The following is a 24,040-nucleotide window of genomic DNA, read 5'->3' as shown; positions in this document are numbered from 1 at the left end:
ACTAGTCGATGTTTACACTTCGCGATAAAATTCATAACTGCTCACTGTTTGCCCGGCATCTCATATTTATATGCCCACATTTATCGTTTGGAAGTATCTAGAGCATGCATCTGGCAACCTCGAGAAGCCAACTAACAACAACCACACAGACGCACACTCGCACCAAACGAACAACAACAACACACATATACGGGATACAAACACAAAATACAGACATGACGTAATGGACAAAGTAAAGTACAACAAAAACAAATACTGGGCGATGATTGAACGATTATCGCAAAACAAATGGAAACAAAGGCACATCAGTAACATGTAAGGTAGAACTAGAATGATGAAGATGATTCTACGTGGTAGTTGTTGTTACTTAAATAAAGTAACTGCGTAATAAAACTTTACGTTACAATTCAAGTTTTTAAATTAACGGAAATTAAACTAAATTAACTTAAACCTATCAGTTACATTCGTAACAATATGTTAAATAAAATACGTAGATTCCCAAAACGCATGTCTTAAGTGTAAGTGCGTTCTACGTGTTTTATAAACAATGCATAATTTCAGTTATCAATTCCATTCAATATATGTCAAAAAATTACGCATTTGTCATAAATACTATTTTATGCGCAGGATACTTAAGTTTTATGAATAGTTTTGTTCCAAAAGCAGAAATATTTTACTATTTTTTGCCATTTTAACAACTGTTTGCGAAAAAACTGTTCCTTTAATCAAAAAAGTTTAAAAAATATTAAACACGACAAATTTGCCCAAGGAAGTTGTGACGTGTTTGCTTACTTCTGATTGCTGATAGGTTGACTTTGACATTTCTTACACATTTTTTGGCGTTTCTTCTATTTTTACATTACCATAAGTTTTGGACAAATATGTTGAACTCATTTTGCAACGTTTACAATTAAAAACGTAGGGGAACACACATACAATTCATTTATAAACGAGTCCACCAACAATATTTTGCAAAAAAACTCCACTTATTTGCCATTTTTCGACAACTAATACAAGAAATGTATTCGTTTTATTGACGAACTGTATATTTCTCCCTTACGAAGATTCAAACAAATAGCAATAGAAAATAACGGACTACGAAGCTGTGCTTCGTAGAAAAACAATGAGAGAGAATTTTTGAGAGTAAAATGCCACTGTTAAACTTCTGCTGACCAAGAAAAAGTTATGGTATGTTTACATTTACGAAATCCACTCGATTTGTCAATTCCATTGCTTATACGTCAAATGATATCCACTGGATTTTAGACGAGTTTTCAATTGACGTTTACGTAAAGTTGAAAGCGATTGGATTTCGTAAATGTAAAAGTACTATCAATTGGTCTGTTCCTTTACTTTAAAAATGGTAACAGTGGTAAATTTTATGCTTTGTAAAGTAAGCGTTCCTTTGCAGGTTAAAAATTATAAGAAATCGTAACCTCAGGCGCGTAAAGGAACAGAACAAATATGTTGCTACGACAATGTATTTATGTATTTGAACTGCTGTAGATTTGTCGAATGTTATTGTGCGAATTTACACATTTGGTTTTAAGTTAATTTACAAAGAAATGAAAGAAAGAGCGATATCGATAAATATTTGTATACGTTTACTATTTTTTAAAAATCATCATTTAAAGACTATTTTTTGTATACTCTTATTAATTAATCTAACAACGTATTTTGGATTAGATAAACCATTTATCCCAAAAAATTTTAATAAAAACCGTTTAGTCATTATGATGACAGATGTACTCTTTAAAATAAAAACAGCTATTAACAAGTCTGTCTTTAGAAAATATAAAAAATGAACTATTATGCCTGTTAATTGACAAAACAGTAATGGGTACTTTACACGATATGTTTTTACATATGAGCTGTCACTTTGCATATACATTTTGTGTGGGAGAAGTGACAACTCATATGTAAAAAACATACCGTGTAAAGTACCCATAATATATAATTTTTCAAAGTACCGAAAAATCTCTTATTTTAAATTGTTAAGAATCTCTTTACCTGAATGAAAAATTTAAGAAATAAGGAAAGAAACCCCATGACAATTTGGTGATTATTATTATTATTATTATTATTGGTCGGCTGTAAAAGCCCAAACATTCCTGTATGTTCTGCAACTAAGTAATTGTTGTTATAGATAACAAAATTTCAAAGAAAATATTGAATAATTGATCGTTCTAAAAATGTTCTTAGGACAAATATAAAAACATTTCGAAGGACCGCTAAAATATAACAAATTTGACACAAAATATTATAAAAATATAGTAACAATAGTTTCTTGCAACTAATTTATTTTGTCGGGAATCACACTAGCATGAATTTCATTAAACAACTTAATAACATTTTGAGTTTCTAGATCAAGTTCCACAGTAGTGTAAAATCGTGAAATTGCTGTAGTGGAGAATTACATCTAAGAACGCCTAATTTCATGAAATTTAATAAAATTCTCGAATTTCGAGTTTATAAATGCATGTTATTGCCACTTTTACTTTTTTAATATATGTACTAGAGTGGTTTGAAAAATCGATGTCGGATTTTTTATGCGGCACCCTCCTAAAACTTTTAGTTTTGTTAAAAATTAAGATTGTCAGAGTTTGAGCTCAATCGGAGTATGTTAACACGTTCCACTGGAACCTCAAAGCTTCTATGGGCCCTTTATATAGCCAAAATTAAAATCTGACCCGATTTTCAAAAATGTTTGTGGTATTACTTGTTTAGCAACTTGTAAACTGTTTTCATCGATTGGACAATAAATGTGATGTGTAAAGTGAATTTGTGAAAATTCGCCAATACAAATTAAGATTAAAATTGGTCCCCATTTTATAGGGCCAACCCACATTTGTTATCCAATCGATGAAAAAAGTACCATGTATGTACCTTGTAAGCAATAAACAACACTATTGGATGTATTTCAAAACACAAAATAAAGGAATTTTAAATGCCAACAAAGTTCTCCTTGAAATTGAATGATCCCTTTTAATATTATTTTAACCGGAACGCTAAAAAATCTGATCGAAAAATCCAAACTATAACCAAAGAATGCTTATTTATAATAATGGGGGTTAGTGAGTTTGCTGGGTTAACATTAATTATGCTATGCTATGTAGAAATGTTTAGAGCATAGCATAGCAATCGTTTTTCGATTTCATGACTATGCTATGTGCTATGCTACATTTATGTTCGTAGCATAGCACAGCAACAGTTTTCGTTTTTGTTTTTGAAAACAGCACAGCATAGCAATAGCATTCGTTTTTGATTTTAATGACTATGCTATGCTGTGTGCTGTGAAGATTTCATAAGCACAGCATAGACCTTGTGCTATGCTACGTTTATGTTCGCAGCATAGCAAAGCAACAGTTTTCGATTTTGTTTTTGATGACTATGCTATGCTATTTGCTGTGAAGATTTCAGAAGCACAGCATAGACCTTGTGCTATGCTACGTTTATGTTCGCAGCATAGCACAGCAACAGTTTTCGATTTTGTTTTTGAAAACAGCACAGCATAGCAATAGCACTCGTTTTTATTTTTGATGCTGTGGCTATGTGCTATGCTGCGTCATTTTCACAGCGCCAGCATAGGACCTTGTGCTGTGCTGTGAAAAACTAGCAGCAAATTCAAACACTGCATCACACGAACGACTGTCCGCCAGCGTGACCGCTGGAAAATTTCAAAAAGTATCACAAAAAGTATCATTCCAGGAAAAAAGTGGCACAAGTCTTTCAAAAAAGTAGCACAAAAAGTGGCACACATTTTTCTTATTATTAAAAGCGGAAAACAATTTAGAAGCTTAACAGAAACAGTTCGTATATAAGTAGTAATATACAATAAGTTAAAAAATACACTAAAACTAACAAGTAAGAAAAGCGTTAAGTTCGGTCGGGCCGAACTTTTTATACCCTCCACCACAAATTTCAGCCATTTCGGTGGATTAATGTGGCCACAACCTTCAAAATACCGAAATTCGGAAGGTACCGTTCTATGGGGGCTATATGATGGCGTGGACCTACACCTACAAATTTCTGGGGGAAAGTTTTATACGCCTAAAGAAGACTAAATACCAAATTTCAGCCATCTCGGTGGATAATGAAGCTAAAACGTTCAAAATATCGAAAATCTGGAGATATTGTATTATGGGGGCTATATCAACACGTGGACCTATATAAACATTTTATGGACGAAATTTTTCTTAGCCTCTGGAAACACAAAATACAAAGTTACAACCGATTCTTTGGTCAAATGGGTATAATACATTCAAAATATATTAAAATGACGCGTACTTTATATGGGACCTTATATGGGGGCTATACCAAAACGTGGACCTATATAATATAGGAATATTTTTTGGCCTCTGGAGACACAAAGTACCAAATTACAATCAATTCGGTGGTAAAATTGGCCAAATATCTTAAAAATTCCTTAAAACGACGACGCGTCACGCGTCTTTTTGTATGGGGGCTATACGAAAGTGTGGACCTACATAGCCCGCTTTCAATACCAAATGTCCTACGTAAATATAACATATTTTCCCAAAATTTCATCAACCTACGTCAATCCGTTCGGACGCTAGAGTGATTTCCACAGACGGACACGCGGACAGACGTACGGACATGGCTATATCGATGTAGAATTGCACGCTGATCAAGAATATATAAACTTTGTGGGGTCTACAATGATTATTTCGAGTAGTTACAAACGTAGAGACAAACTTAATATACCCCCATCCTATGGTGGAGGGTATAAAAAATTTTAGGAAAACACGTAATTTCAAGAGTGCACGGTTTCATGTGTTTGTCTTATTTGCAACATCCGTTTTATTTTACTTTTTGTTACTTTTGTCAACATTTCAATGAAATTACTCTTTGTGTGGACCTAAAAATATTAATGAATTTTCCATCAAATAAAGAAGCCACTCAACTATTTTTTCTAATTATACTGAATGTATTACCCGTAGAAATTTCCAGAAAATGACTACACGGAAGATTGTAGCACTCTGGAACTTTGTTTAGACTTTACACTTATACGATGATTAAGGGCATTATCTCGATTTATTTGACATATATTGTATGAAAATGACAACTAAAATCCACAAGGTTTGCTAAACCAAGCATAGTCTAAAAGGGATATAATGTAGATACCTTCATTTGATAAGAAGTGTCTTGAGTGTAGTTGTTATGCGGATCATACTGTCTGACTACCATTACCAAGCAATTTCGTTCATTTCTACCAACCAAAAAACTGGTTTTTACATTCGCAAATATCACTTAAAAACACAATTTGAACTTATGTTAGAAACGCACAACATACAGGTTGCATCTCTTAATGAGACATTTTTCAAGGAACACCATAAACCGTATTTTAACAACTTCTATATATATCGCAACGACAGAACGGACTCAAGAGGAGGGGGCGTAGCTCTCATTGTCCACAAAAGTCTCAACCAAACATTATTACCATTAACTAACACGTTTGGTATAGAAAATTTATCTATCGAAGTCTCGATAAATCACAGAAGTATCGTATTAACAATAGCATATTCACCCAGATACACAACACATTTTCAAAGAGATATCTAAGCTCTAATATCCAACAGCAAGGAATACATTCTTTTGGGCGACTTAAACGCTCAACATATGGCTTGGAACTGTTCTAAAATCAACACAGCTGGTAGTCTACAACAGTCCAGTAACTTCTTCATACATTATCCTGATAACCATACATTGTATCCACATCAGAGATCTCGCAGACCATCTACTGTGGACATAATTTTAAGTAATACGTCTTTACGACCTAATGTTGAAAGTATGGACTATCAAGTTCCCTCGGACCATAGACCCGTTTTATGCACAATTGAATGCACAACATTTAATAGAACTGATCTTGGTAGTTTCTCATATAATCGTACCAATTGGAGGCTATTCAAAATAATCGAACAAAATCTTCAATTAAACCTAGACACATTTACATCTAAATACGCTGTTGATAAGGAGATTGGAGCGTTTATAGCACTTATTCTTACTGCGGGAGATAACTCAACATCTGCAATAGACCCACAGCAAACATTTTCTCTTCCACCGGATATCCTACAAAATATAAGAAACAGAAATAAATTCAAAACAAAGCAGGACAGATCATCAGGAAACCAAATACTTATTTATGAACAATGCGCAAAATTTCTTAATAAAGTTATAAATAAAAGACTTAACTCCGAAAGAAATCATAAATGGAATAGACTGCTATCCAACATGACTCCGGGGGACAAACGATTTTGGGCTCTCAGTAGAAGTTTGAGAGGAAAACGCAAAAATGTAGTACCTAACCTTAAAGATGATAGATAATATCCAACAGCAAGGAATACATTCTTTTGGGCGACTTAAACGCTCAACATATGGCTTGGAACTGTTCTAGAATCAACACAGCTGGTAGTCTACAACAGTCCAGTAACTTCTTCATACATTATCCTGATAACCATACATTGTATCCACATCAGAGATCTCGCAGACCATCTACTGTGGACATAATTTTAAGTAATACGTCTTTACGACCTAATGTTGAAAGTATGGACTATCAAGTTCCCTCGGACCATAGACCCGTTTTATGCACAATTGAATGCACAACATTTAATAGAACTGATCTTGGTAGTTTCTCATATAATCGTACCAATTGGAGGCTATTCAAAATAATCGAACAAAATCTTCAATTAAACCTAGACACATTTACATCTAAATACGCTGTTGATAAGGAGATTGGAGCGTTTATAGCACTTATTCTTACTGCGGGAGATAACTCAACATCTGCAATAGACCCACAGCAAACATTTTCTCTTCCACCGGATATCCTACAAAATATAAGAAACAGAAATAAATTCAAAACAAAGCAGGACAGATCATCAGGAAACCAAATACTTATTTATGAACAATGCGCAAAATTTCTTAATAAAGTTATAAATAAAAGACTTAACTCCGAAAGAAATCATAAATGGAATAGACTGCTATCCAACATGACTCCGGGGGACAAACGATTTTGGGCTCTCAGTAGAAGTTTGAGAGGAAAACGCAAAAATGTAGTACCTAACCTTAAAGATGGAGAAAGCATATTAATCTCAAATAAAGAAAAGTGCGAAAAGCTTGCGGATACATTTATGAAATCATATCATATTACTACGAACTACAAACATCCTTCTGAAGAAAAAATCAACAAAATCGTTGACACTCTAATAAATGAACCAGCAAATGTTGAAGGGGCTGAATTTATCAAATTAGATGAATTGAAAATGTAATTTCTAACCTAAAAATTTCAAAATCCCCAGGGCTAGACAATATACCCAATATATTGTTAAAAAATCTTCCTGAAAAGGCCTTTAAATTGTTGTTGACCATATTCAACAGCTGTATCACATTAAATTACTTCCCAAAACACTTCAAGACAGCCAAAGCCGTTGCCATACATAAACCCAACAAAGCAAGAAACGACCCTAAGAGTTACCGACCAATAAGTCTATTAAGTAATCTAGGAAAAGTTTTTGAAAAACTCATATACTTCCGAAAGAACAATTTGGATTCCGAAAAGAACATAGTACGATTCACCAGATATGTCGAATAAAGAACAAAATTATCTCAAACAAAAGAAATAAAAGGTCAACTGGCGTAATTATTTTAGACATTGAGAAGGCTTTTGACAGTGTCTGGCATAAAGGAGTGATCTACAAACTGATATCAAAGAACCTTCCAAAATATATTTGCAAAATTATCGCCGAATTCCTTGACAACAGGACTTTCACCGTCGTTTCAGGAAAAGAACTCTCTTCACCTAAACCAATACCTGCTGGTTTAACCCAAGGCTCAATACTTTCTCCACTACTATATTCCTTATATACCGCCGACTTTAAAGCTTTAAGTTCCTTCGGCGTAGCGTATTAAAGCTTTAAGTTCCTTCGACGTAGCGTATTATGCTGACGATACTGCACTAATCTCGTCGAGCAAATTAACAAGTGCTTTATTAAAGAAAAGAAGTATGCTTTCATGCTATAAATATTTTCAAAAATGGAAAATTAAAATCAATGAAGACAAGACTCAATGTATCATATTTCCATATAATAAATCACCGAAGAGATACCCCACAAGACCACTCACCTGGCTCAATACAAGAATTCAAACAAATGTTTTGGAGTTATACTGGATAAAAAATTATTATTTCGACATCATATTGATTATGCATGTTAAAAGCTATAAAAATCTTAAAATCATTAATGCCATTAATTGGAAGACGTTCCATATTAAACCGGAAGAACAAAAATGTATTATACAAATGCGTGATTCGACCTATCTTGTCCTATGGTACAGCCTGGTACAAAGCCGCGAAATCACATATAAGAAAAATGCAAATCACACAGAATAAATGTCTAAAGATAATATTTAACAAGCACTGGAGGTATTCCACTCAAGAATTACACACGGAAACCGGATACGAGATGTTCGCCGAATATATCAACAGACAAAACCTAAATTTTTATACTAAAATAGAAAATTCCTCTTACACTCTAGTCAAAGATTGCTTAGAATTAATATAAGTTGCAAAATTGTATATATATTCTACTTAAAAAAAAACAAAACATATGAATTAACATATCCAAATATGAAAAACAATATTAAGCCCCTCATTATGTAATAATCGGAGTTGACTTATAATTAACAAAAATGCAATTGTACAAACTAAAATCACCAAATAGAAAAATATGATGTATTATATGATTATTATTTTAATAATCTATCATACGCATATATTTTCCCAAATATTTGAATCTCTTATATTGGTATTCAGATGAAGGTTTATACCCAAATTTCCCTTCAATACTACTCACTTGTAAATATAAACGAAAAGTCAAAGCTTACATATTATATTAATCATTTGTTGTAATATCTTATAGATAAATCTCATACAATATTTTATAACTACATGTGTAAAATTGATAAATGGATGAATAAAAATTGAATTGAATTGAAAATTTTGGACTAAATCACAAAATTCGCCAATTCTTTTTAATAAGATAGAAGAAATGTATAAGAAGGACAAATACAGTTAAATATTTTGTAAAACTATTGATTATTACTAATACATACAGTCTGTCGCAAAAGTTAGTATACACCGTTGAAAACAAAATGTATTAGGGATAAAAAGCACAATAATTTATTGAAAACAACAAACAATTAGTTTTATTTGAGAGACACGAAGGTCGTCTTGGGTAATAACAATTAAAAGTGCGCAATATTTGCATACATTAGCAAATGTACGGTTCGAATCCAAAAAAGCCCAAAATTTATATCGCAAAAGTTAGTATACAACGGAGAATCGCCGTGGAACTGTTTAAAAAAATCTTGATATTTTTGAACAAAATGAAGCTAAATCTGTACTTAAGATCATAAAGAGTATATTAATTGGTTTTAATCGTAGTTATAGTACTTATAGTGACAAGTCCAACGTACACTGGATCGTAAATCCACAAAAATTGGTTATCTACAAATACAACAACTGTAGCGCCAATATTCCGGGTGTTATGTCCTGTTTATGAATTTTAAAGCCACGAAATGCTCAGAAAAGCTCTAAAGTTTCAATATAGGGTGATCTTGATCGAGTTTCGACTTGTCCTTTTTAAAGAAACGGGAATTTCTTGAAGGAAACCCATACTTTTGAGGCCGTTGTCCTTTTGAAACATGTAATAATCTTTAATCCTTACACATAAGGACTTTCGTTTTCAGTTAATTTTCTCACAAATTATGCCCCTTTTCACATTTCCACCAAAAATAAATAGTAGGAGAACCTCAAGTTCTGGTGTAAGACCTACAGTGATACTCCACCCACACAGAAGGATATGATAACTAATTTAAAATTTTAATACAGAGCTTTCTCTGCTGTTATAACGCAGGGATTGTACTGAAACGTTCTGAAAAGCTGTTTTTTGCTTCACTTAGGACCAAAATACAACTAAATGGATCAGCTAGAAGTAGTTCATTAGACATTAGTAGTATATTAGACGCTAGGGACACGAGAAGCATGTCCGATACTGCTAAAAGGCCAGTAGGGCAGTATAACTGTAGGGCTTACAACGGACATTGAGGTTCTCCTACTATTTACTTTTGGTGGGAATATGAAAGGGGGCAACATTTTTGAGAAAATTAACTCAAAAGGAAAGTCATCATGTGTAAGGATTAAGGATTATTACATGTTTCAAAAGGACAATGGCCTCAAAAGTATGGGTTTCCTTCAAGAAATTCCCGTTGTTTCAAACAGGACAAGTCGAAACTCGATCAACATCACCCCATATTGAAACTTTTGAGCTTTTCTGAGCATTTCATGGCTTTAGAATTCATAAGCAGGACATAACACCCGGAATTTTGTCGTTACAGTTGTTGTGTTTGTAGATAACCAATTTTTGTGGTTCTTACGATCCAGTGTACGTTGGACTTCTCACTATAAGTGCTATAACTGCCATTAAAAGCAATTAATATACTCTTTATCATCTTAAGTACACATTTAGTTTCATTTTGTTCAAAAATATCAAGAATTTTTTACACAGTTCCACGAGCATTCTCCGTTGTATACTAATATTTGCGACATAAATTTTGGTCTTTTTGGGATTCGAACCGTACATTTGCTAATGTATGCAAATATTACGCACTTTTAATTGTTATTACGGAAGATGAAGCTAAATCTGTACTTAAGATCATAAAGAGTATATTAATTGGTTTTAATCGTAGTTATAGTACTTATAGTGACAAGTCCAACGTACACTGGATCGTAAATCCACAAAAATTGGTTATCTACAAATACAACAACTGTAGCGCCAATATTCCGGGTGTTATGTCCTGTTTATGAATTTTAAAGCCACGAAATGCTCAGAAAAGCTCTAAAGTTTCAATATAGGGTGATCTTGATCGAGTTTCGACTTGTCCTTTTTAAAGAAACGGGAATTTCTTGAAGGAAACCCATACTTTTGAGGCCGTTGTCCTTTTGAAACATGTAATAATCTTTAATCCTTACACATAAGGACTTTCGTTTTCAGTTAATTTTCTCACAAATAATGCCCCTTTTCACATTTCCACCAAAAATAAATAGTAGGAGAACCTCAAGTTCTGGTGTAAGACCTACAGTGATACTCCACCCACACAGAAGGATATGATAACTAATTTAAAATTTTAATACAGAGCTTTCTCTGCTGTTATAACGCAGGGATTGTACTAAAACGTTCTGAAAAGCTGTTTTTTGCTTCACTTAGGACCAAAATACAACTAAATGGATCAGCTAGAAGTAGTTTATTAGACATTAGTAGTACATTAGACGCTAGGGACACGAGAAGCATGTCCGATACTGCTAAAAGGCCAGTAGGGCAGTATAACTGTAGGGCTTACAACGGACATTGAGGTTCTCCTACTATTTACTTTTGGTGGGAATATGAAAGGGGGCAACATTTTTGAGAAAATTAACTCAAAAGGAAAGTCATTATGTGTAAGGATTAAGGATTATTACATGTTTCAAAAGGACAATGGCCTCAAAAGTATGGGTTTCCTTCAAGAAATTCCCGTTGTTTCAAACAGGACAAGTCGAAACTCGATCAACATCACCCCATATTGAAACTTTTGAGCTTTTCTGAGCATTTCATGGCTTTAGAATTCATAAGCAGGACATAACACCCGGGATTTTGTCGTTACAGTTGTTGTGTTTGTAGATAACCAATTTTTGTGGTTCTTACGATCCAGTGTACGTTGGACTTCTCACTATAAGTGCTATAACTGCCATTAAAAGCAATTAATATACTCTTTATCATCTTAAGTACACATTTAGTTTCATTTTGTTCAAAAATATCAAGAATTTTTTACACAGTTCCACGAGCATTCTCCGTTGTATACTAATATTTGCGACATAAATTTTGGTCTTTTTGGGATTCGAACCGTACATTTGCTAATGTATGCAAATATTACGCACTTTTAATTGTTATTACGGAAGACAACTTTCTTGTCTATCAAATAAAACTAATTGTTTGTTGTTTTCAATAAGTTTTAGTGACATTTATCCCTAATACATTTTGGTTTCAACGGTGTATACTAATTTTTGCGACAGACTGTATTTTATTACAAGGAGTAACGAGACATTTGTGGAACACATGGGCACAATGAACTGGTGCAAGATGCCATGACAATGAATTGGTGAAAGCGGATGTCACTCTCTTGTAAATGTCATCGGTGATTCACCTAAATTGTCATCGATGACATGTCACTTGCACCCGTGATTTAACTCATGATTTGTCATCGAACATTTTGCTGGAACTATATGTGTACAACTTCTTTAAGCTTGGCAAAGAATATTTTATCGTTTCCTTCTTTCATTGGTGGATTCTTCACACAAAAACTTTTGACAGCAAAATGAAGACTAAAGGCCTGGGTACATAAGCTGCTTTGCCTTGCTTTCCTGCTTCATTTTTGACATAATAAAAATAAAAGAATAAAGGAGGCCGAGCAAATTTCGAACTGGGTTGTCCTTTTCTTTTTTATTCTTTTATCAGAAGCAAGCAAGGCAACCAGGCGAGGCAGCTTATGTATGCAGGCCTTAAGGCCTGAATTCGCCTTCTGGATAACCTTACTAATTGAACCATGGTTTCTATGTAGTCGTAATTCGCTGTTGCAACTACCTTATTAAATGTGCTTTGTTCACGAGCAAATGTTCTATCGAATCGAAAGACATGTGACACTGAGATAAGACACTCAAACTGAACGTTACATATAACACAGCCCCCGCCGGGGATATCAATCTTGGCGCGATGCGGGGGCTTGACGCCACAATCTGCTCATTCAATTTCTTTAGTGTTGAACTGGGGGGTTGTGGCTGACCAAAGGTTATCCACTCCTTGTCGAAGACCTACACAATGCACTGAAATCCTACAGTGCATTTTTTTGGGGTGAGTGACATATATTTGGTTACTGATCTCCTACCAAAATAATTCGAGATCCCCTAACACCGGGGTGTTAAGCGACCACGTGCCTATCGGTGTTTAAGGTTTGCAGTCAGGGTACCGACTGTATTATAACGGAGCCTCGTTGATACCTGGGCACCTCAACGAGTAGCAGGCTTAGTTGTCAAGTTCCAATCATGGTAGTGGAGGGCTATGCCATGGTTGTACTCAGTTCCCCCATCTAAAAATCTTTCCATGGATGAAAATATTAATAACAAAAATAAAACAACAAAAACCCAAACCCCTTTGATAACGACCCCTGCTATGACTACGGACACTGCTGCACCTAGTGCAATTAACCTAAATTTGGGCGGGGACGACTGTTCCACACCGACCCTGGACAGAGTTAGCGACTCAATAAACTCGCAGAGCAGGGAATTGCTCAATCTCCTGAGGGAAAGTGCGTCCCTTCACCTGAGTCGGGAAAGTTCTCCCATAAGCAACTGGGAGGACATCCCCCTGTCTGATGATGAGATGGATACTACAGTCATTCCATCTCAGAAGGACAGGGAGATGTCCCCCTCGGTTGCTTCTGGGAGCTCAAAACCGGATGGGAAGGGAGTAACTCCGTCAGGGGATGTTACGTCGGTCGTGACCGATAGACCTACTCTTCCCAGGCAGGACGCCTTGGTGGATGAGGCTATGGATGAGGAGAATGGAAATTCTCTCATCTCCCCATCCATCAAGAGTAGTAAGGCCCGGGAGAGAAAGGACAAGCATGGCTACAAAAGAGCAGTTAATTACTGCTCTAGATTTGTAGACAAGACTCCAGGTGAGGTCTCCCCGGCGGAATTCCGGGAGATTAGGTTGAAGCTTCGCTTCTTGAGGCGCATTGAGAGGAAGTACCCTCATTTTGAGAAGCTTCCACTTCCAATCGACCGGATTCCGAGGCCGGAACCGGAGGTAGGCGCCAGCCCAACGACTGGCTTGACTTCCCCGGAACCAGCCACAGTGCAAAAACCAGTAGTGCCGGCCTGTTCAAACCCTTTGCGGACCCCTAATGTGTCTGCGGTAGGGGGAGACACCCGGACCACACTGGCCCCACCGACACGGTCCTCGAAGTCGCAGAAGCGAATTGGGAATTCACGGGAGGAGTTGCCACATCAGCCCACAGCTACTGTGACAACCCCGCCGGTGAATGCCCCAAAAGCTGCTGGGGAAAACGTAGGCGGGAAATGTTCCAAGGCCGCTGATTTGCGGAAGCCTGTTAAACAGGCATCTGCGGTATCAGTGACGAGGAACAACTCCAGCACCTCGGGGAACAACAAAATTGGCCCGAAAGGGAATATCGGCTCTGCTGGAGGTCGGGCGATTGATGGGACTGACGGCCCTTCAACCTCAAAGCTGGCTAGCGGTCAGAAGACTACGTCTTCGTTACAATCATGTATGAAGAGAGTGAGGTCTTCTGAGGATCCGCATCCAGATGCTAAGAGGCTGGGTGGTCGCCAGTCCGATAATCGACCGGCCTCGTACGCAAAAATGGCCGCTCGACAGACGGTTAAGGAAGCTCAACCAGGGAGGGCCTGTAAAGGCAGCCCGCGCCAAAAACTTCCTAAACCTGCTGGGGAGAAGCCATATGAGCCACATAGGCCTGCAAGAATGACGGCCCCAGATGACCTTCTGGTGGCAATCATTGATAGAACTGACCCTGAAGGTAGGATCAGTGACGATCACTGGTTGCTGGTAGAGGGTCTTCTGAGGACGGTCATTACTTCCGATGATGTGGATGAAAGGAAGACCGGCTTTGGCAGGGCATCCGTATACAAGGGCGTCAAGGTTATCAACTGCAAGGATGAGGAATCGCGTGATTTCCTCACCCAAACAGTAAATAGCTCTGACGCTCTGTGGGACGGATGCAGGCTGGCTGCGATTCCCATCGCCGAGATCCCATCAAGATTAGCGGCTACAACATGGGTGCCACCTCCTGCTTCGGATGTGGCACAGGTGTTGAAGCTGATCAGGAAGCAAAACAGGCCCATCCAGACCGACAGCTGGAAATTGGTGAAATCCTATACAGAAGGCGGAGGCACGGTGATGAAGTTCACCATGGACAGTGCCAGTGCAGAGTTCATTAAGAATTGTAAGGGAGAGCTGGACTTCGGGTTGGGTTGGCTTCGGTTCCGCTTCTCGCAGCCCCAGTAAGGAGTTCGGGCAGCAGGGCCTTCGCGTGGTGCAGATCAATCTGCATCACTGCAAGGCGGCGGCTGCAGAGCTCCTTCTCTCCCTTACAAATTCGGTGATTGACATCGCTTTGGTCCAGGAACCCTATCTCTACAAAAATAGGGTTTCTGGACTAAACGATGGGCGGTACTCCCTGTTTTATTCGTCGAATGGGGAGAAGGTAAGATCTTGTATTATAGTGAAGAAATGTTTAAATCCTATTCATCTCTATAATTACAGTGATGGCGACACGGCGGTAGTGAAGCTGGAAGTAGGCCCCGGAAGGGCCTTGGTGCTAGCCTCGGTCTACATGCCGTACGAGGTACCTGACCCACCTAGTCGATTGGTGCGCAAGCTAGTGGATGAGATTTCGGGCACTTGTAATTTCATAATGGGCTGCGATGCAAATGCCCATCACTTCCACTGGGGCAGCAGTGACACTAACACGAGAGGTGAGTCCATATTCGATTTTATTTTAACTAATAATCTACGAGTGTGTAATAGGGGAAATACGGCCACCTTCCAGAATAGGGTAAGGGAGGAGGTAGTAGACCTCACCCTTACAAATATGGAGGATACTTCCATAACGGACTGGAGAGTATCGGAGGAATGTTCCTTTTCGGACCATAGGACGATACACTTTCGAGTCCCGAGTGGAAGTAAACGGCAACAACCTCATAGGAATCCCAGGAGAACTAATTGGGAGAAATTCAATTCCATGGCCTCTTCAAGACTGTGTGAAATATCTGAACCTCACACAGAGAGGGAAGTTGACAGACGGGTTGAGGATCTCACAAATGTTCTCAGGGATTGCTATGAAAAGACATGCCCATTAACTTACCCAGGTAGGAGAACACAGCCCGCTTGGTGGAACAAAGATCTAGCTAACCTCAGGAAGGTTAGCAGGAGAGCATATAATAAAGCGAACAGGACCAAACTTAGTACGGATTGGGATCTGTATAAGAACAGTTTCAATAAGTACAAAAGTGAGGTCAGGAAAGCTAAGAGAAACTCCTGGATTAACTTTAGTGAGTCGATAGAGGGAGTAAACGAGGCGGCTAGATTTCGTAAGGTAATCTCAAAGGACCCCAAACCTATTGGGAGCATCAAACGAAATGATGGCACGTGGACGAACTCTGCTCTAGAGACTCTTGATCTATTGGCAGAGACTCATTTCCCGGGATGCAAGGACGCTGTTTCGTATCCGAGCTCGGAAACGAACAGAACCTATACACCCGACGAGAGGTTCTTCGTCAATAGGCTGATAAGTGAATCAAGGATCTCTTGGGCGATCAGCACTTTTCAACCCTACAAATCTCCTGGCCCAGATGGTGTCATTCCGGCGATGCTTCAGAACGCACCGCCGGTATTGATCACCATACTGAAGGTTATTTTTAGGGCTTGCTTATTGCTGTCGCACGTACCGGCACTGTGGAAAGAGGTAACAGTGACTTATATCCCCAAGGCTGGGAAGCCAAGCCACGCGTTGCCGAAGGACTACAGACCGATAAGTCTTTCCTCCTTTCTATTAAAAACCTTAGAAAGGCTGCTCGACTTGGAGATCAGATCGTACATAAATTGTGACCTTATAAGCAGCTCTCAGCATGCTTATATGAAGGGGAAATCGACGGAAACAGCGCTACATGAGGTAGTGAGTTATATAGAGAAGAACATGGATAACTCGGATCACACATTGGCCGCTTTTCTAGACATAGAGGGAGCGTTCAATAATGTGAAGCTTGAATCCATCCATTCTTCTCTAGAGCTTCTGAGTGTCCCCTCTATCTTAATCAACTGGATTGACAGAATGCTGGAAAGCAGACTGATCAATTCCAGTATTGGAGAGAGTTCCGTAAGGAAGTCAGTCACTAGGGGCACCCCACAAGGTGGAGTCTTATCTCCACTGCTGTGGCTTCTAGTAGTGAATGGGATACTCAAGGAGTTTGATAGACTAGGGACTAAAGTTGTAGCATACGCTGACGACGTGGTCCTTCTAATCAGTGGAAAATTCTTGTCGACGCTGTCGGAACTGATGCAGGGTGCGCTGGTTAAGCTCTCTCGCTGGGCTCACCACAATGGTCTTGGGGTGAACCCTGCGAAGACTGAGCTGGTACTATTCACCAGAAAAAGAAATATTGCCGAATTTGTGCCGCCAACGCTGGATGGAGTGCGATTGGATCTTTCTACGGAGGCGAAATACCTGGGAGTGATCCTGGACCATCGGCTAAAATGGAATAGGAACACGGAGGAGCGCACCAAGAGGGGTTTAATCGCACTTTATTCCTGCAAGAACTCCATAGGAAAGAGCTGGGGCCTCAGACCACATGTAATACATTGGCTGTATAGGACAGTGGTCAGTCCCATTCTGACCTATGGTTGTCTCGTTTGGTGGCATGCCCTAGGCAATAATTCCAATCTGTCCAAATTGGCTACTGTGCAACGAGCTGCGTCAGTACTCGTTACTGGAGCAGCAAGAAGCACCCCTCAGGCTGCATTGAATGCCATACTGAACGTCCAGCCTTTGGACATACTTGTACAGTATCGAGCTTCATGATCTGCCTTGAGGCTTAAAGAGCTAAATCTGTGGCGTGGTTCACATCTTGGACATGCTAGTGTTCTACAGCGGTTTTGTAGCCAGATTGGACTAAGAGCCAGGGGAGATGAGACTGACTACATCTCATCAAGCCTGGACTTTGACACAGCTGACGTACTAATCCCCGACAGGAGTGAGTGGACACGAGGCAGACCACTTCCCGACAGCCTGTCGATCTTCACCGATGGGTCGAAGATGGAGGAAGGCACGGGATCTGGTGTGTTCTGTGAAGAATTAGACATCAGGAACTCATATAAGCTTAATGACAACTGCAGTGTTTTTCAGGCAGAAGTCTTTGCGGTTTTGAAGGCCTTGGAATTAATAGTGGGAATGACGGACCTTATAGATAAGGCAGTCACTGTTTACGTGGACAGTCAGGCTGCCCTAAAAGCGTTAGGGTCATACAGTATTAAATCCAGGATTGTTCAAAGATGCAGGTCTCTCTTAAAAACATGTAGCATAGTTGTTAGGTTTTGTTGGGTTCCAGGGCATTGCAATGTTGAGGGAAACGAGATAGTTGATGAACTGGCTAGAAGAGGATCCCAATCCTCGGACCTCACGGTAGAGGATAGTGTCAAGCCACCTCTCTGCTTCTTCCTCGACAAACTCAGTAAGCTCTACGCAGAGGAAACCGTTAAAGTTTGGCAGGATGTGCCTGGTTGTAAGGTATCTAAGTCAATCTGGCCGGTTATCTCACGGCGTAGAACTTCGTCCCTCCTCTCGCTATGCAAATCAGAAATCAGAACCGCTGTGGGGGTAATAACCGGTCACTGCGGAATAAGATCCATGACTTGCAAGTGGGATGGCAATAACATTGAGTACTGTAGGTTATGTGAGGATGAGGAGGAAACGGAGACAATCGAGCACCTTCTATGCAGATGTCCTAGACTGATGGTCAAAAGACATAGACTATTTGGTGTACATGTGATTGAATCTCTTTCCTACTTCGCCTCTATTGACCCCACAGTGTTGGTGGTTTACTGCAAGAGCCTTAAGATGCTCTGGGGCAGGCCAACACAGACCTAAAACCATTAGTAACTAAATCGTAGTTAGCTACTAAACCATCTTCTCTCTTTAAATAACCTGACTTCTCCAATATAGTCACTAATCATTCTAATTATTCTTATTCTTCTCTCTTGTCATACCAACTTCCGCTTCCCTTCCTGTCCAACCTTTCCAACCTAATCACTTTCCTCCCACACAGCACATCACATCAACAAACATATATCATCATCAACAGGCATACAGCACCGTACAGCTCTATCCACAACAGGCACCTCATCACTTGTCCTCCACATCACCAATACCTCCACATACACTATCATCATCTAAATAGCCACGTATCATCATCTACAGCCATCAGTTACACATCACCACCATCTATAAGCACAGCACATCAACAGACGTATATCATCACCCACAGTCACACAGCACCACATAGCTCTATACACAACAGGCACCACATCACTTGTCCTCCACACCACCATTATCTTCACATCAGTTACATATCATCACCATCTACAACTCAATCAATATCAACACACATAGCCATATCCAGCATCTACAATCAAATAGCCCAGACCACACATCAATACAACATCTTTCACCTCTACAACACAAATAATTTAATAGTTTGGATGATCACAATGGACCTCAAGGTCTCCGAGTGGAGCAGCTGTCAACATGGCAGCTGCGCATCCTGAACCTAACCTAACCTACATATAACACAGAAGCTGATCTTAATTTGCCCTGTGGGTTGATTAATCAGGTATGTTTACGAAATAAAAATCAACCCCAACAACCCCATTAGTGTTAGTGCATTTGTATGTAACATGCCTAAGGAAAAGAGATAGACCCATAGTTCCTTCTATGGATATGCATAGAATCACTTTCTGAGTCGATTTGTGCATGTCCGTCCGTCCGTTCGCAACGTACAGGTCGCATTTATTGTTCGATTTGGCTGAAAATTGGGGAACATCATTTTTTTAGACTTTTTAGCCTATTTCTTTTGGTGAAAATCGGTTCAGATTTGGATATAGCACCCATATACATATATTTTCGGCCGATTTGAAGTATTTGATGAACCAAACACGCTGTATCTGTCTAATTTAGATGAAATTTGGAATGTGTTACGGAATTAAGACTATAGATAAATGTGCCAAATTATATAAAAATCGGTTCAGATTTGGATATAGCTCCCATATAAATTTTCGACCGATTTTTGGTGCACAAAAGAGGTTATATATGTCCGATCTCAATGAAATATGGAATGTGTGACGGAATTTGGTCTAGAAATAAGTGTGCCAAATTTTATCGAAATCGGTTCGGATTTGGATATAGCTCCCACATATATTTTCGCCCGATTTAAGGTATTTGATGCACCAAAGACGCTATGTATGTCTATTTTTGATGAAATTTGGAATGTGTGACGGTGTTTGTTCTAGAAAAATATATGTGCCAAATTATATTGTAATCTGTTCACATTTGGATTTAGCTCCCATATATATTTTACCTATTCACAGTGGTGTAGGGTATCATATAGTTGGCCCCGCCCGACTTTAATCCTTTCCTTACTGGTTTAGATTCACTTTGGTAGTTTTGTTGAGATGTGTGTTTTACTTACTATTTGTAGGTAAGTCAAGCTTAATCTCATATTTGTTGTTTTAAAAATTAAAAAACAAGTTTAAAGTGGGATGTAGTTAAAATTGTTTACTTTAGGGGATGGCAGAGAAGACTAGTTTCCTCCAACGCCACTTGGACTCATGAGTCCTCTTAGTTCTTTGTATTGAAAAAAAGAATCCTTCCCCAATTTTATGGCGACTCGAGCTCAAGAATAAGTGTGACCGATGAATTCGTTTAAATGCGAATTCAACTGAAACACCTAAAAACTCTCGTAGCCGCATATGTAAACCAAATTAACTACTCCCACTGTCATGTGTCTCCACATTGCAGAGAACGCACATAACTATTTTTTTTTTTTTTTTTTTTTAACTACTCCCACTGTCATGTGTCTCCACATTGCAGAGAACGCACATAACTATTTTGATAGTTGTCAAAAAATAACAACAACCAATCGTCCACGGTGCTTTGTGTGTCTATTTTTAGATTCACTTTGGCAGTTTTTTTTTTGAGATGTGTGTTTTACTTCTATTTGTAGGTAAGTCAAGCTTAATCTCATATTTGTTGTTTTACAAATTTATTTTTTTTTTGTTTTTCAAAATACAAGAATTTAATTTTATGTATCTGTACACAAAAACGTTTGAACCTCTTTTGACCACCCTGAAAAATATGATGTTGTCTTGTGTGGTAAGTTCGGCATGCTATCAATTAAATTTAACAGAAAGGAAAAAAAATACCAAAATACTCTTTACAACAATTCACAAAAAAGAGTAAAGAAAATAAATGAAACTAACTCATTTGTATATATTGGTAAAAGCCTGTATATTGAACAAAGACAATGAATAATAATCTAGTAGTAATGACAAAATTATCATAAATATCTTACCTTCAGGACGAGCTTTCGGTTTTGGCAAGCCGGCATCTTGCATAAGATCAAATGAAAATGCAACATTTGCTACCATTTGATCTGTGTCTTGTGGAGTGAGGTGAAACTCGTGCAATGGCACAAAGAATCCTCCCAGTAGACCCATCAAGAGACATAAGTAAACACCATCTCGAAAATCGCTATTGAGGTCGGCAATTTCAAAATTTAACTTGGATAAATGTTTGTTCACGAACGTGATGAGAGACTTTTTTACGACAGCTAATTTATCAGGCGCGCAATCGAACAGAGTATCGAACGCATCCTTTTCGCAACGCATACCGACATCATCGTATTCAGAAGTAATTTGTTCTTGGAATTTTCTATAATATAAAATGATAAGTACAATTTATAGAGGAAATAAATTGGTATTGGTACTTACTGGGCATTCAAAACTCCTCCATTCTTTTGTGCAATAACCACTGTTACGAAAACATTTTCGGGAAGTCGTACGGGTGCTCTAAAATGCCTCACAAGGGCTACCAGCAAATGTAAAATGGCAACAATATTCTTGGAATGAACACTTTCAACAGACCATTTTGGTATTTTTTGGTGAAATCCCAGAGTCTAAAATTTGAAAAAAGAAAAATATACAATAGGAATAATGAGTAAAAAATTCTTGATATTTTTGAAAAAATATAACTCAGGAGGATCTTAATTAGTTTTACTGGCAGTTACAGTACTTATTGGATCGTAAAACCCAGAAGAATTGTTCATCTATAAATACAACTGCTGTAACTACTAAATGCCGGTGTTTTAACCTGTTTGTGCGTTCTGAAGCTATAAAAAGCTTTAAAGTTTAAATATTGGGTAAATACAACTACTGCAGCTACAAAATTTCAGTGTTATAACCTGTTTGTAAGTTCTTTTTGTCACGTTGAAAATTTGATGTTGCCTGGCCGGGGAATCGAACCCACGACCTTCAGCGTGCAAGGCGGGTGTCCATACCATTGCACCACGGTGGAACCCACAAACATAAAAATGTAAATTTCCCACGTAGGGATGTCTAAAGGGACAATTTTTCAAAAATTTCGGGATTTGCACTCTAAGATAATTGTAAAGTAAAAAACTTTTATACGAAATTTACATTTTTAGATTCACTTTGTTATGATGTGTGTTTACTTCATTATTTTGTTACTCACAAGAAAGAAAGAAAGAGAAAAAAACTTCATTATTTTTAAAGTAAGACAAGCTTAATCAGATTTGTTGTTTTAAAAATTTTAAAAACAACAAGGGTTTAGTGCTTTAGTGTTTCTGTTTTGTCGCATTTAAACGAATTCGTCTGTAACATTTATTCTTGAACTCGAGTCGTCATAAAATGGAGATGATTTTTTGTTTCAATAGGGTAAGTGCACCAGTAGTCGGCACTTTAAGGATTCTCGCATCTTCAGCCGTATGTCATTCCGAGTCTAAATATCCAATCAAATTAAATTTTTTCGTTATTTTGTGTAGTTTTAGATTATATAAACAATTTTTTTGATTATTTCTGTTCAACATGCAAAAACTACAATTTTAGTAAAATACTGCTTTTTCACCAGTAGTCGGCATGATATGATCCAGTAGTCGGCATGTTAAATTTAAATAAAGAAAAAATGCATACTTTACATTTTTTCTTAAATATTTGAAAGAACAATAGCTTAAGCATTAGGTATTTATACATTTCTAGTTTATTATATACATTTCTATTGATTTTACTTCAAAAAATAAGGAAATTTTAACATATTGTTTAAATAAATTAGTTCGTACCCAATAGTCGGCATCTATTACCCAGTTGTCGGCACCCCACAACGTACGCACTTCAAATCATGGCTAATATTGCTTAAAATCGCTAAAGTTCCTTTCAAATTGAAACTATTTTTTATTAATTAGCGTTTAAAGTATTTCTTTAGTATTTCTTATAATTTTTAGCTAAAAGTAATCGATAAAAATCAATGTTTATAACCCCATGCCGACTTCAGGCAAATTTTATATTTTTTGGTCCCTAAAGTCGGCATCAGCAAAAACTGCACAATTATAAATATTTTTTAAAAATTTCTTTTTCTAAAGTGTTCTTTTAACTGTTCTCTACCTACATAACAAAAATGTTGTGGAAAATTTCTTCATTTTAAAATAATTACAGAGCTTATAAGGTTAACATCTCCACAATTTTTTTCTTAAGAAACATGCATTTTCGGTTGTGGTGAAAAACCCGCACTGACAAAAACTTAAATTTCGATATAATAATTGGTCCTAGCTCAATGAAATTTTATATAAAGTTAGCTGACAATATTGTTGAAGCATTTTTTAAATTATTTTTCTATTTTGTTTTCTTAATTTTTAATTATTTGAGTTCAAATTCAAAAGTTGCCGACATTAGGTGCACTTACCCTACAAAGAACTAAGGAAACTGATGAGTCTAAGTGGCGTTGGACGAAACTAATCTTCTCTGCCCTTGCCTAAACCCTAAAGTAAATCAATTTTAACTACACCCACATTAAAAACTTGTTGTTTTTAAAATTTGAAAACAACAAATCTGTGATTAAGCTGGGCCCTATTCCACGAAACAACTTATCAACTTTTCATTTTGCACTTATCAATATTTTTGACAATGCTCAAAGTTAAGTGTTCCACAGAACCATTATTTTTTGATAAGTGATAAGTTGCTAATTATAAAGTGAGTTTGCTTACTTTTCAAAATAATGTAGCTCTTTTTTTGATTTCTGTTCCACAAACGTTATTTCTGCTAAGTGAAAAGTT

The 24,040-nt window shown here is 37.5% G+C and overlaps 1 protein-coding gene across 2 annotated transcripts in view; it reads right to left on the bottom strand.

The window, feature by feature from the left end:
- parvin (beta-parvin) overlaps positions 1 to 24,040 on the bottom strand; it is a 73,548-nt gene that overhangs the window by 15,232 nt on the left and 34,276 nt on the right. For both annotated transcript variants that reach the window (XM_073979039.1, XM_073979040.1), the window contains exons 5-6: positions 21,687 to 21,871; positions 21,269 to 21,627 (exon numbers count right to left, since the gene is read on the bottom strand). In XM_073979039.1, coding sequence (XP_073835140.1) covers positions 21,269 to 21,627; positions 21,687 to 21,871 — 544 coding nt within the window. The remainder of the gene's footprint in view (positions 1 to 21,268; positions 21,628 to 21,686; positions 21,872 to 24,040) is intronic.

This window comes from Musca autumnalis, unplaced genomic scaffold, assembly GCF_047663935.1.
Source record: "Musca autumnalis isolate F117 unplaced genomic scaffold, ASM4766393v1 scaffold_3, whole genome shotgun sequence".
Lineage (NCBI taxonomy): Eukaryota > Metazoa > Arthropoda > Insecta > Diptera > Muscidae > Musca > Musca autumnalis.
The sequence above is the reverse complement of the archived record's forward strand: the minus strand, read 5'-3'. Positions and strand labels throughout refer to the sequence as shown.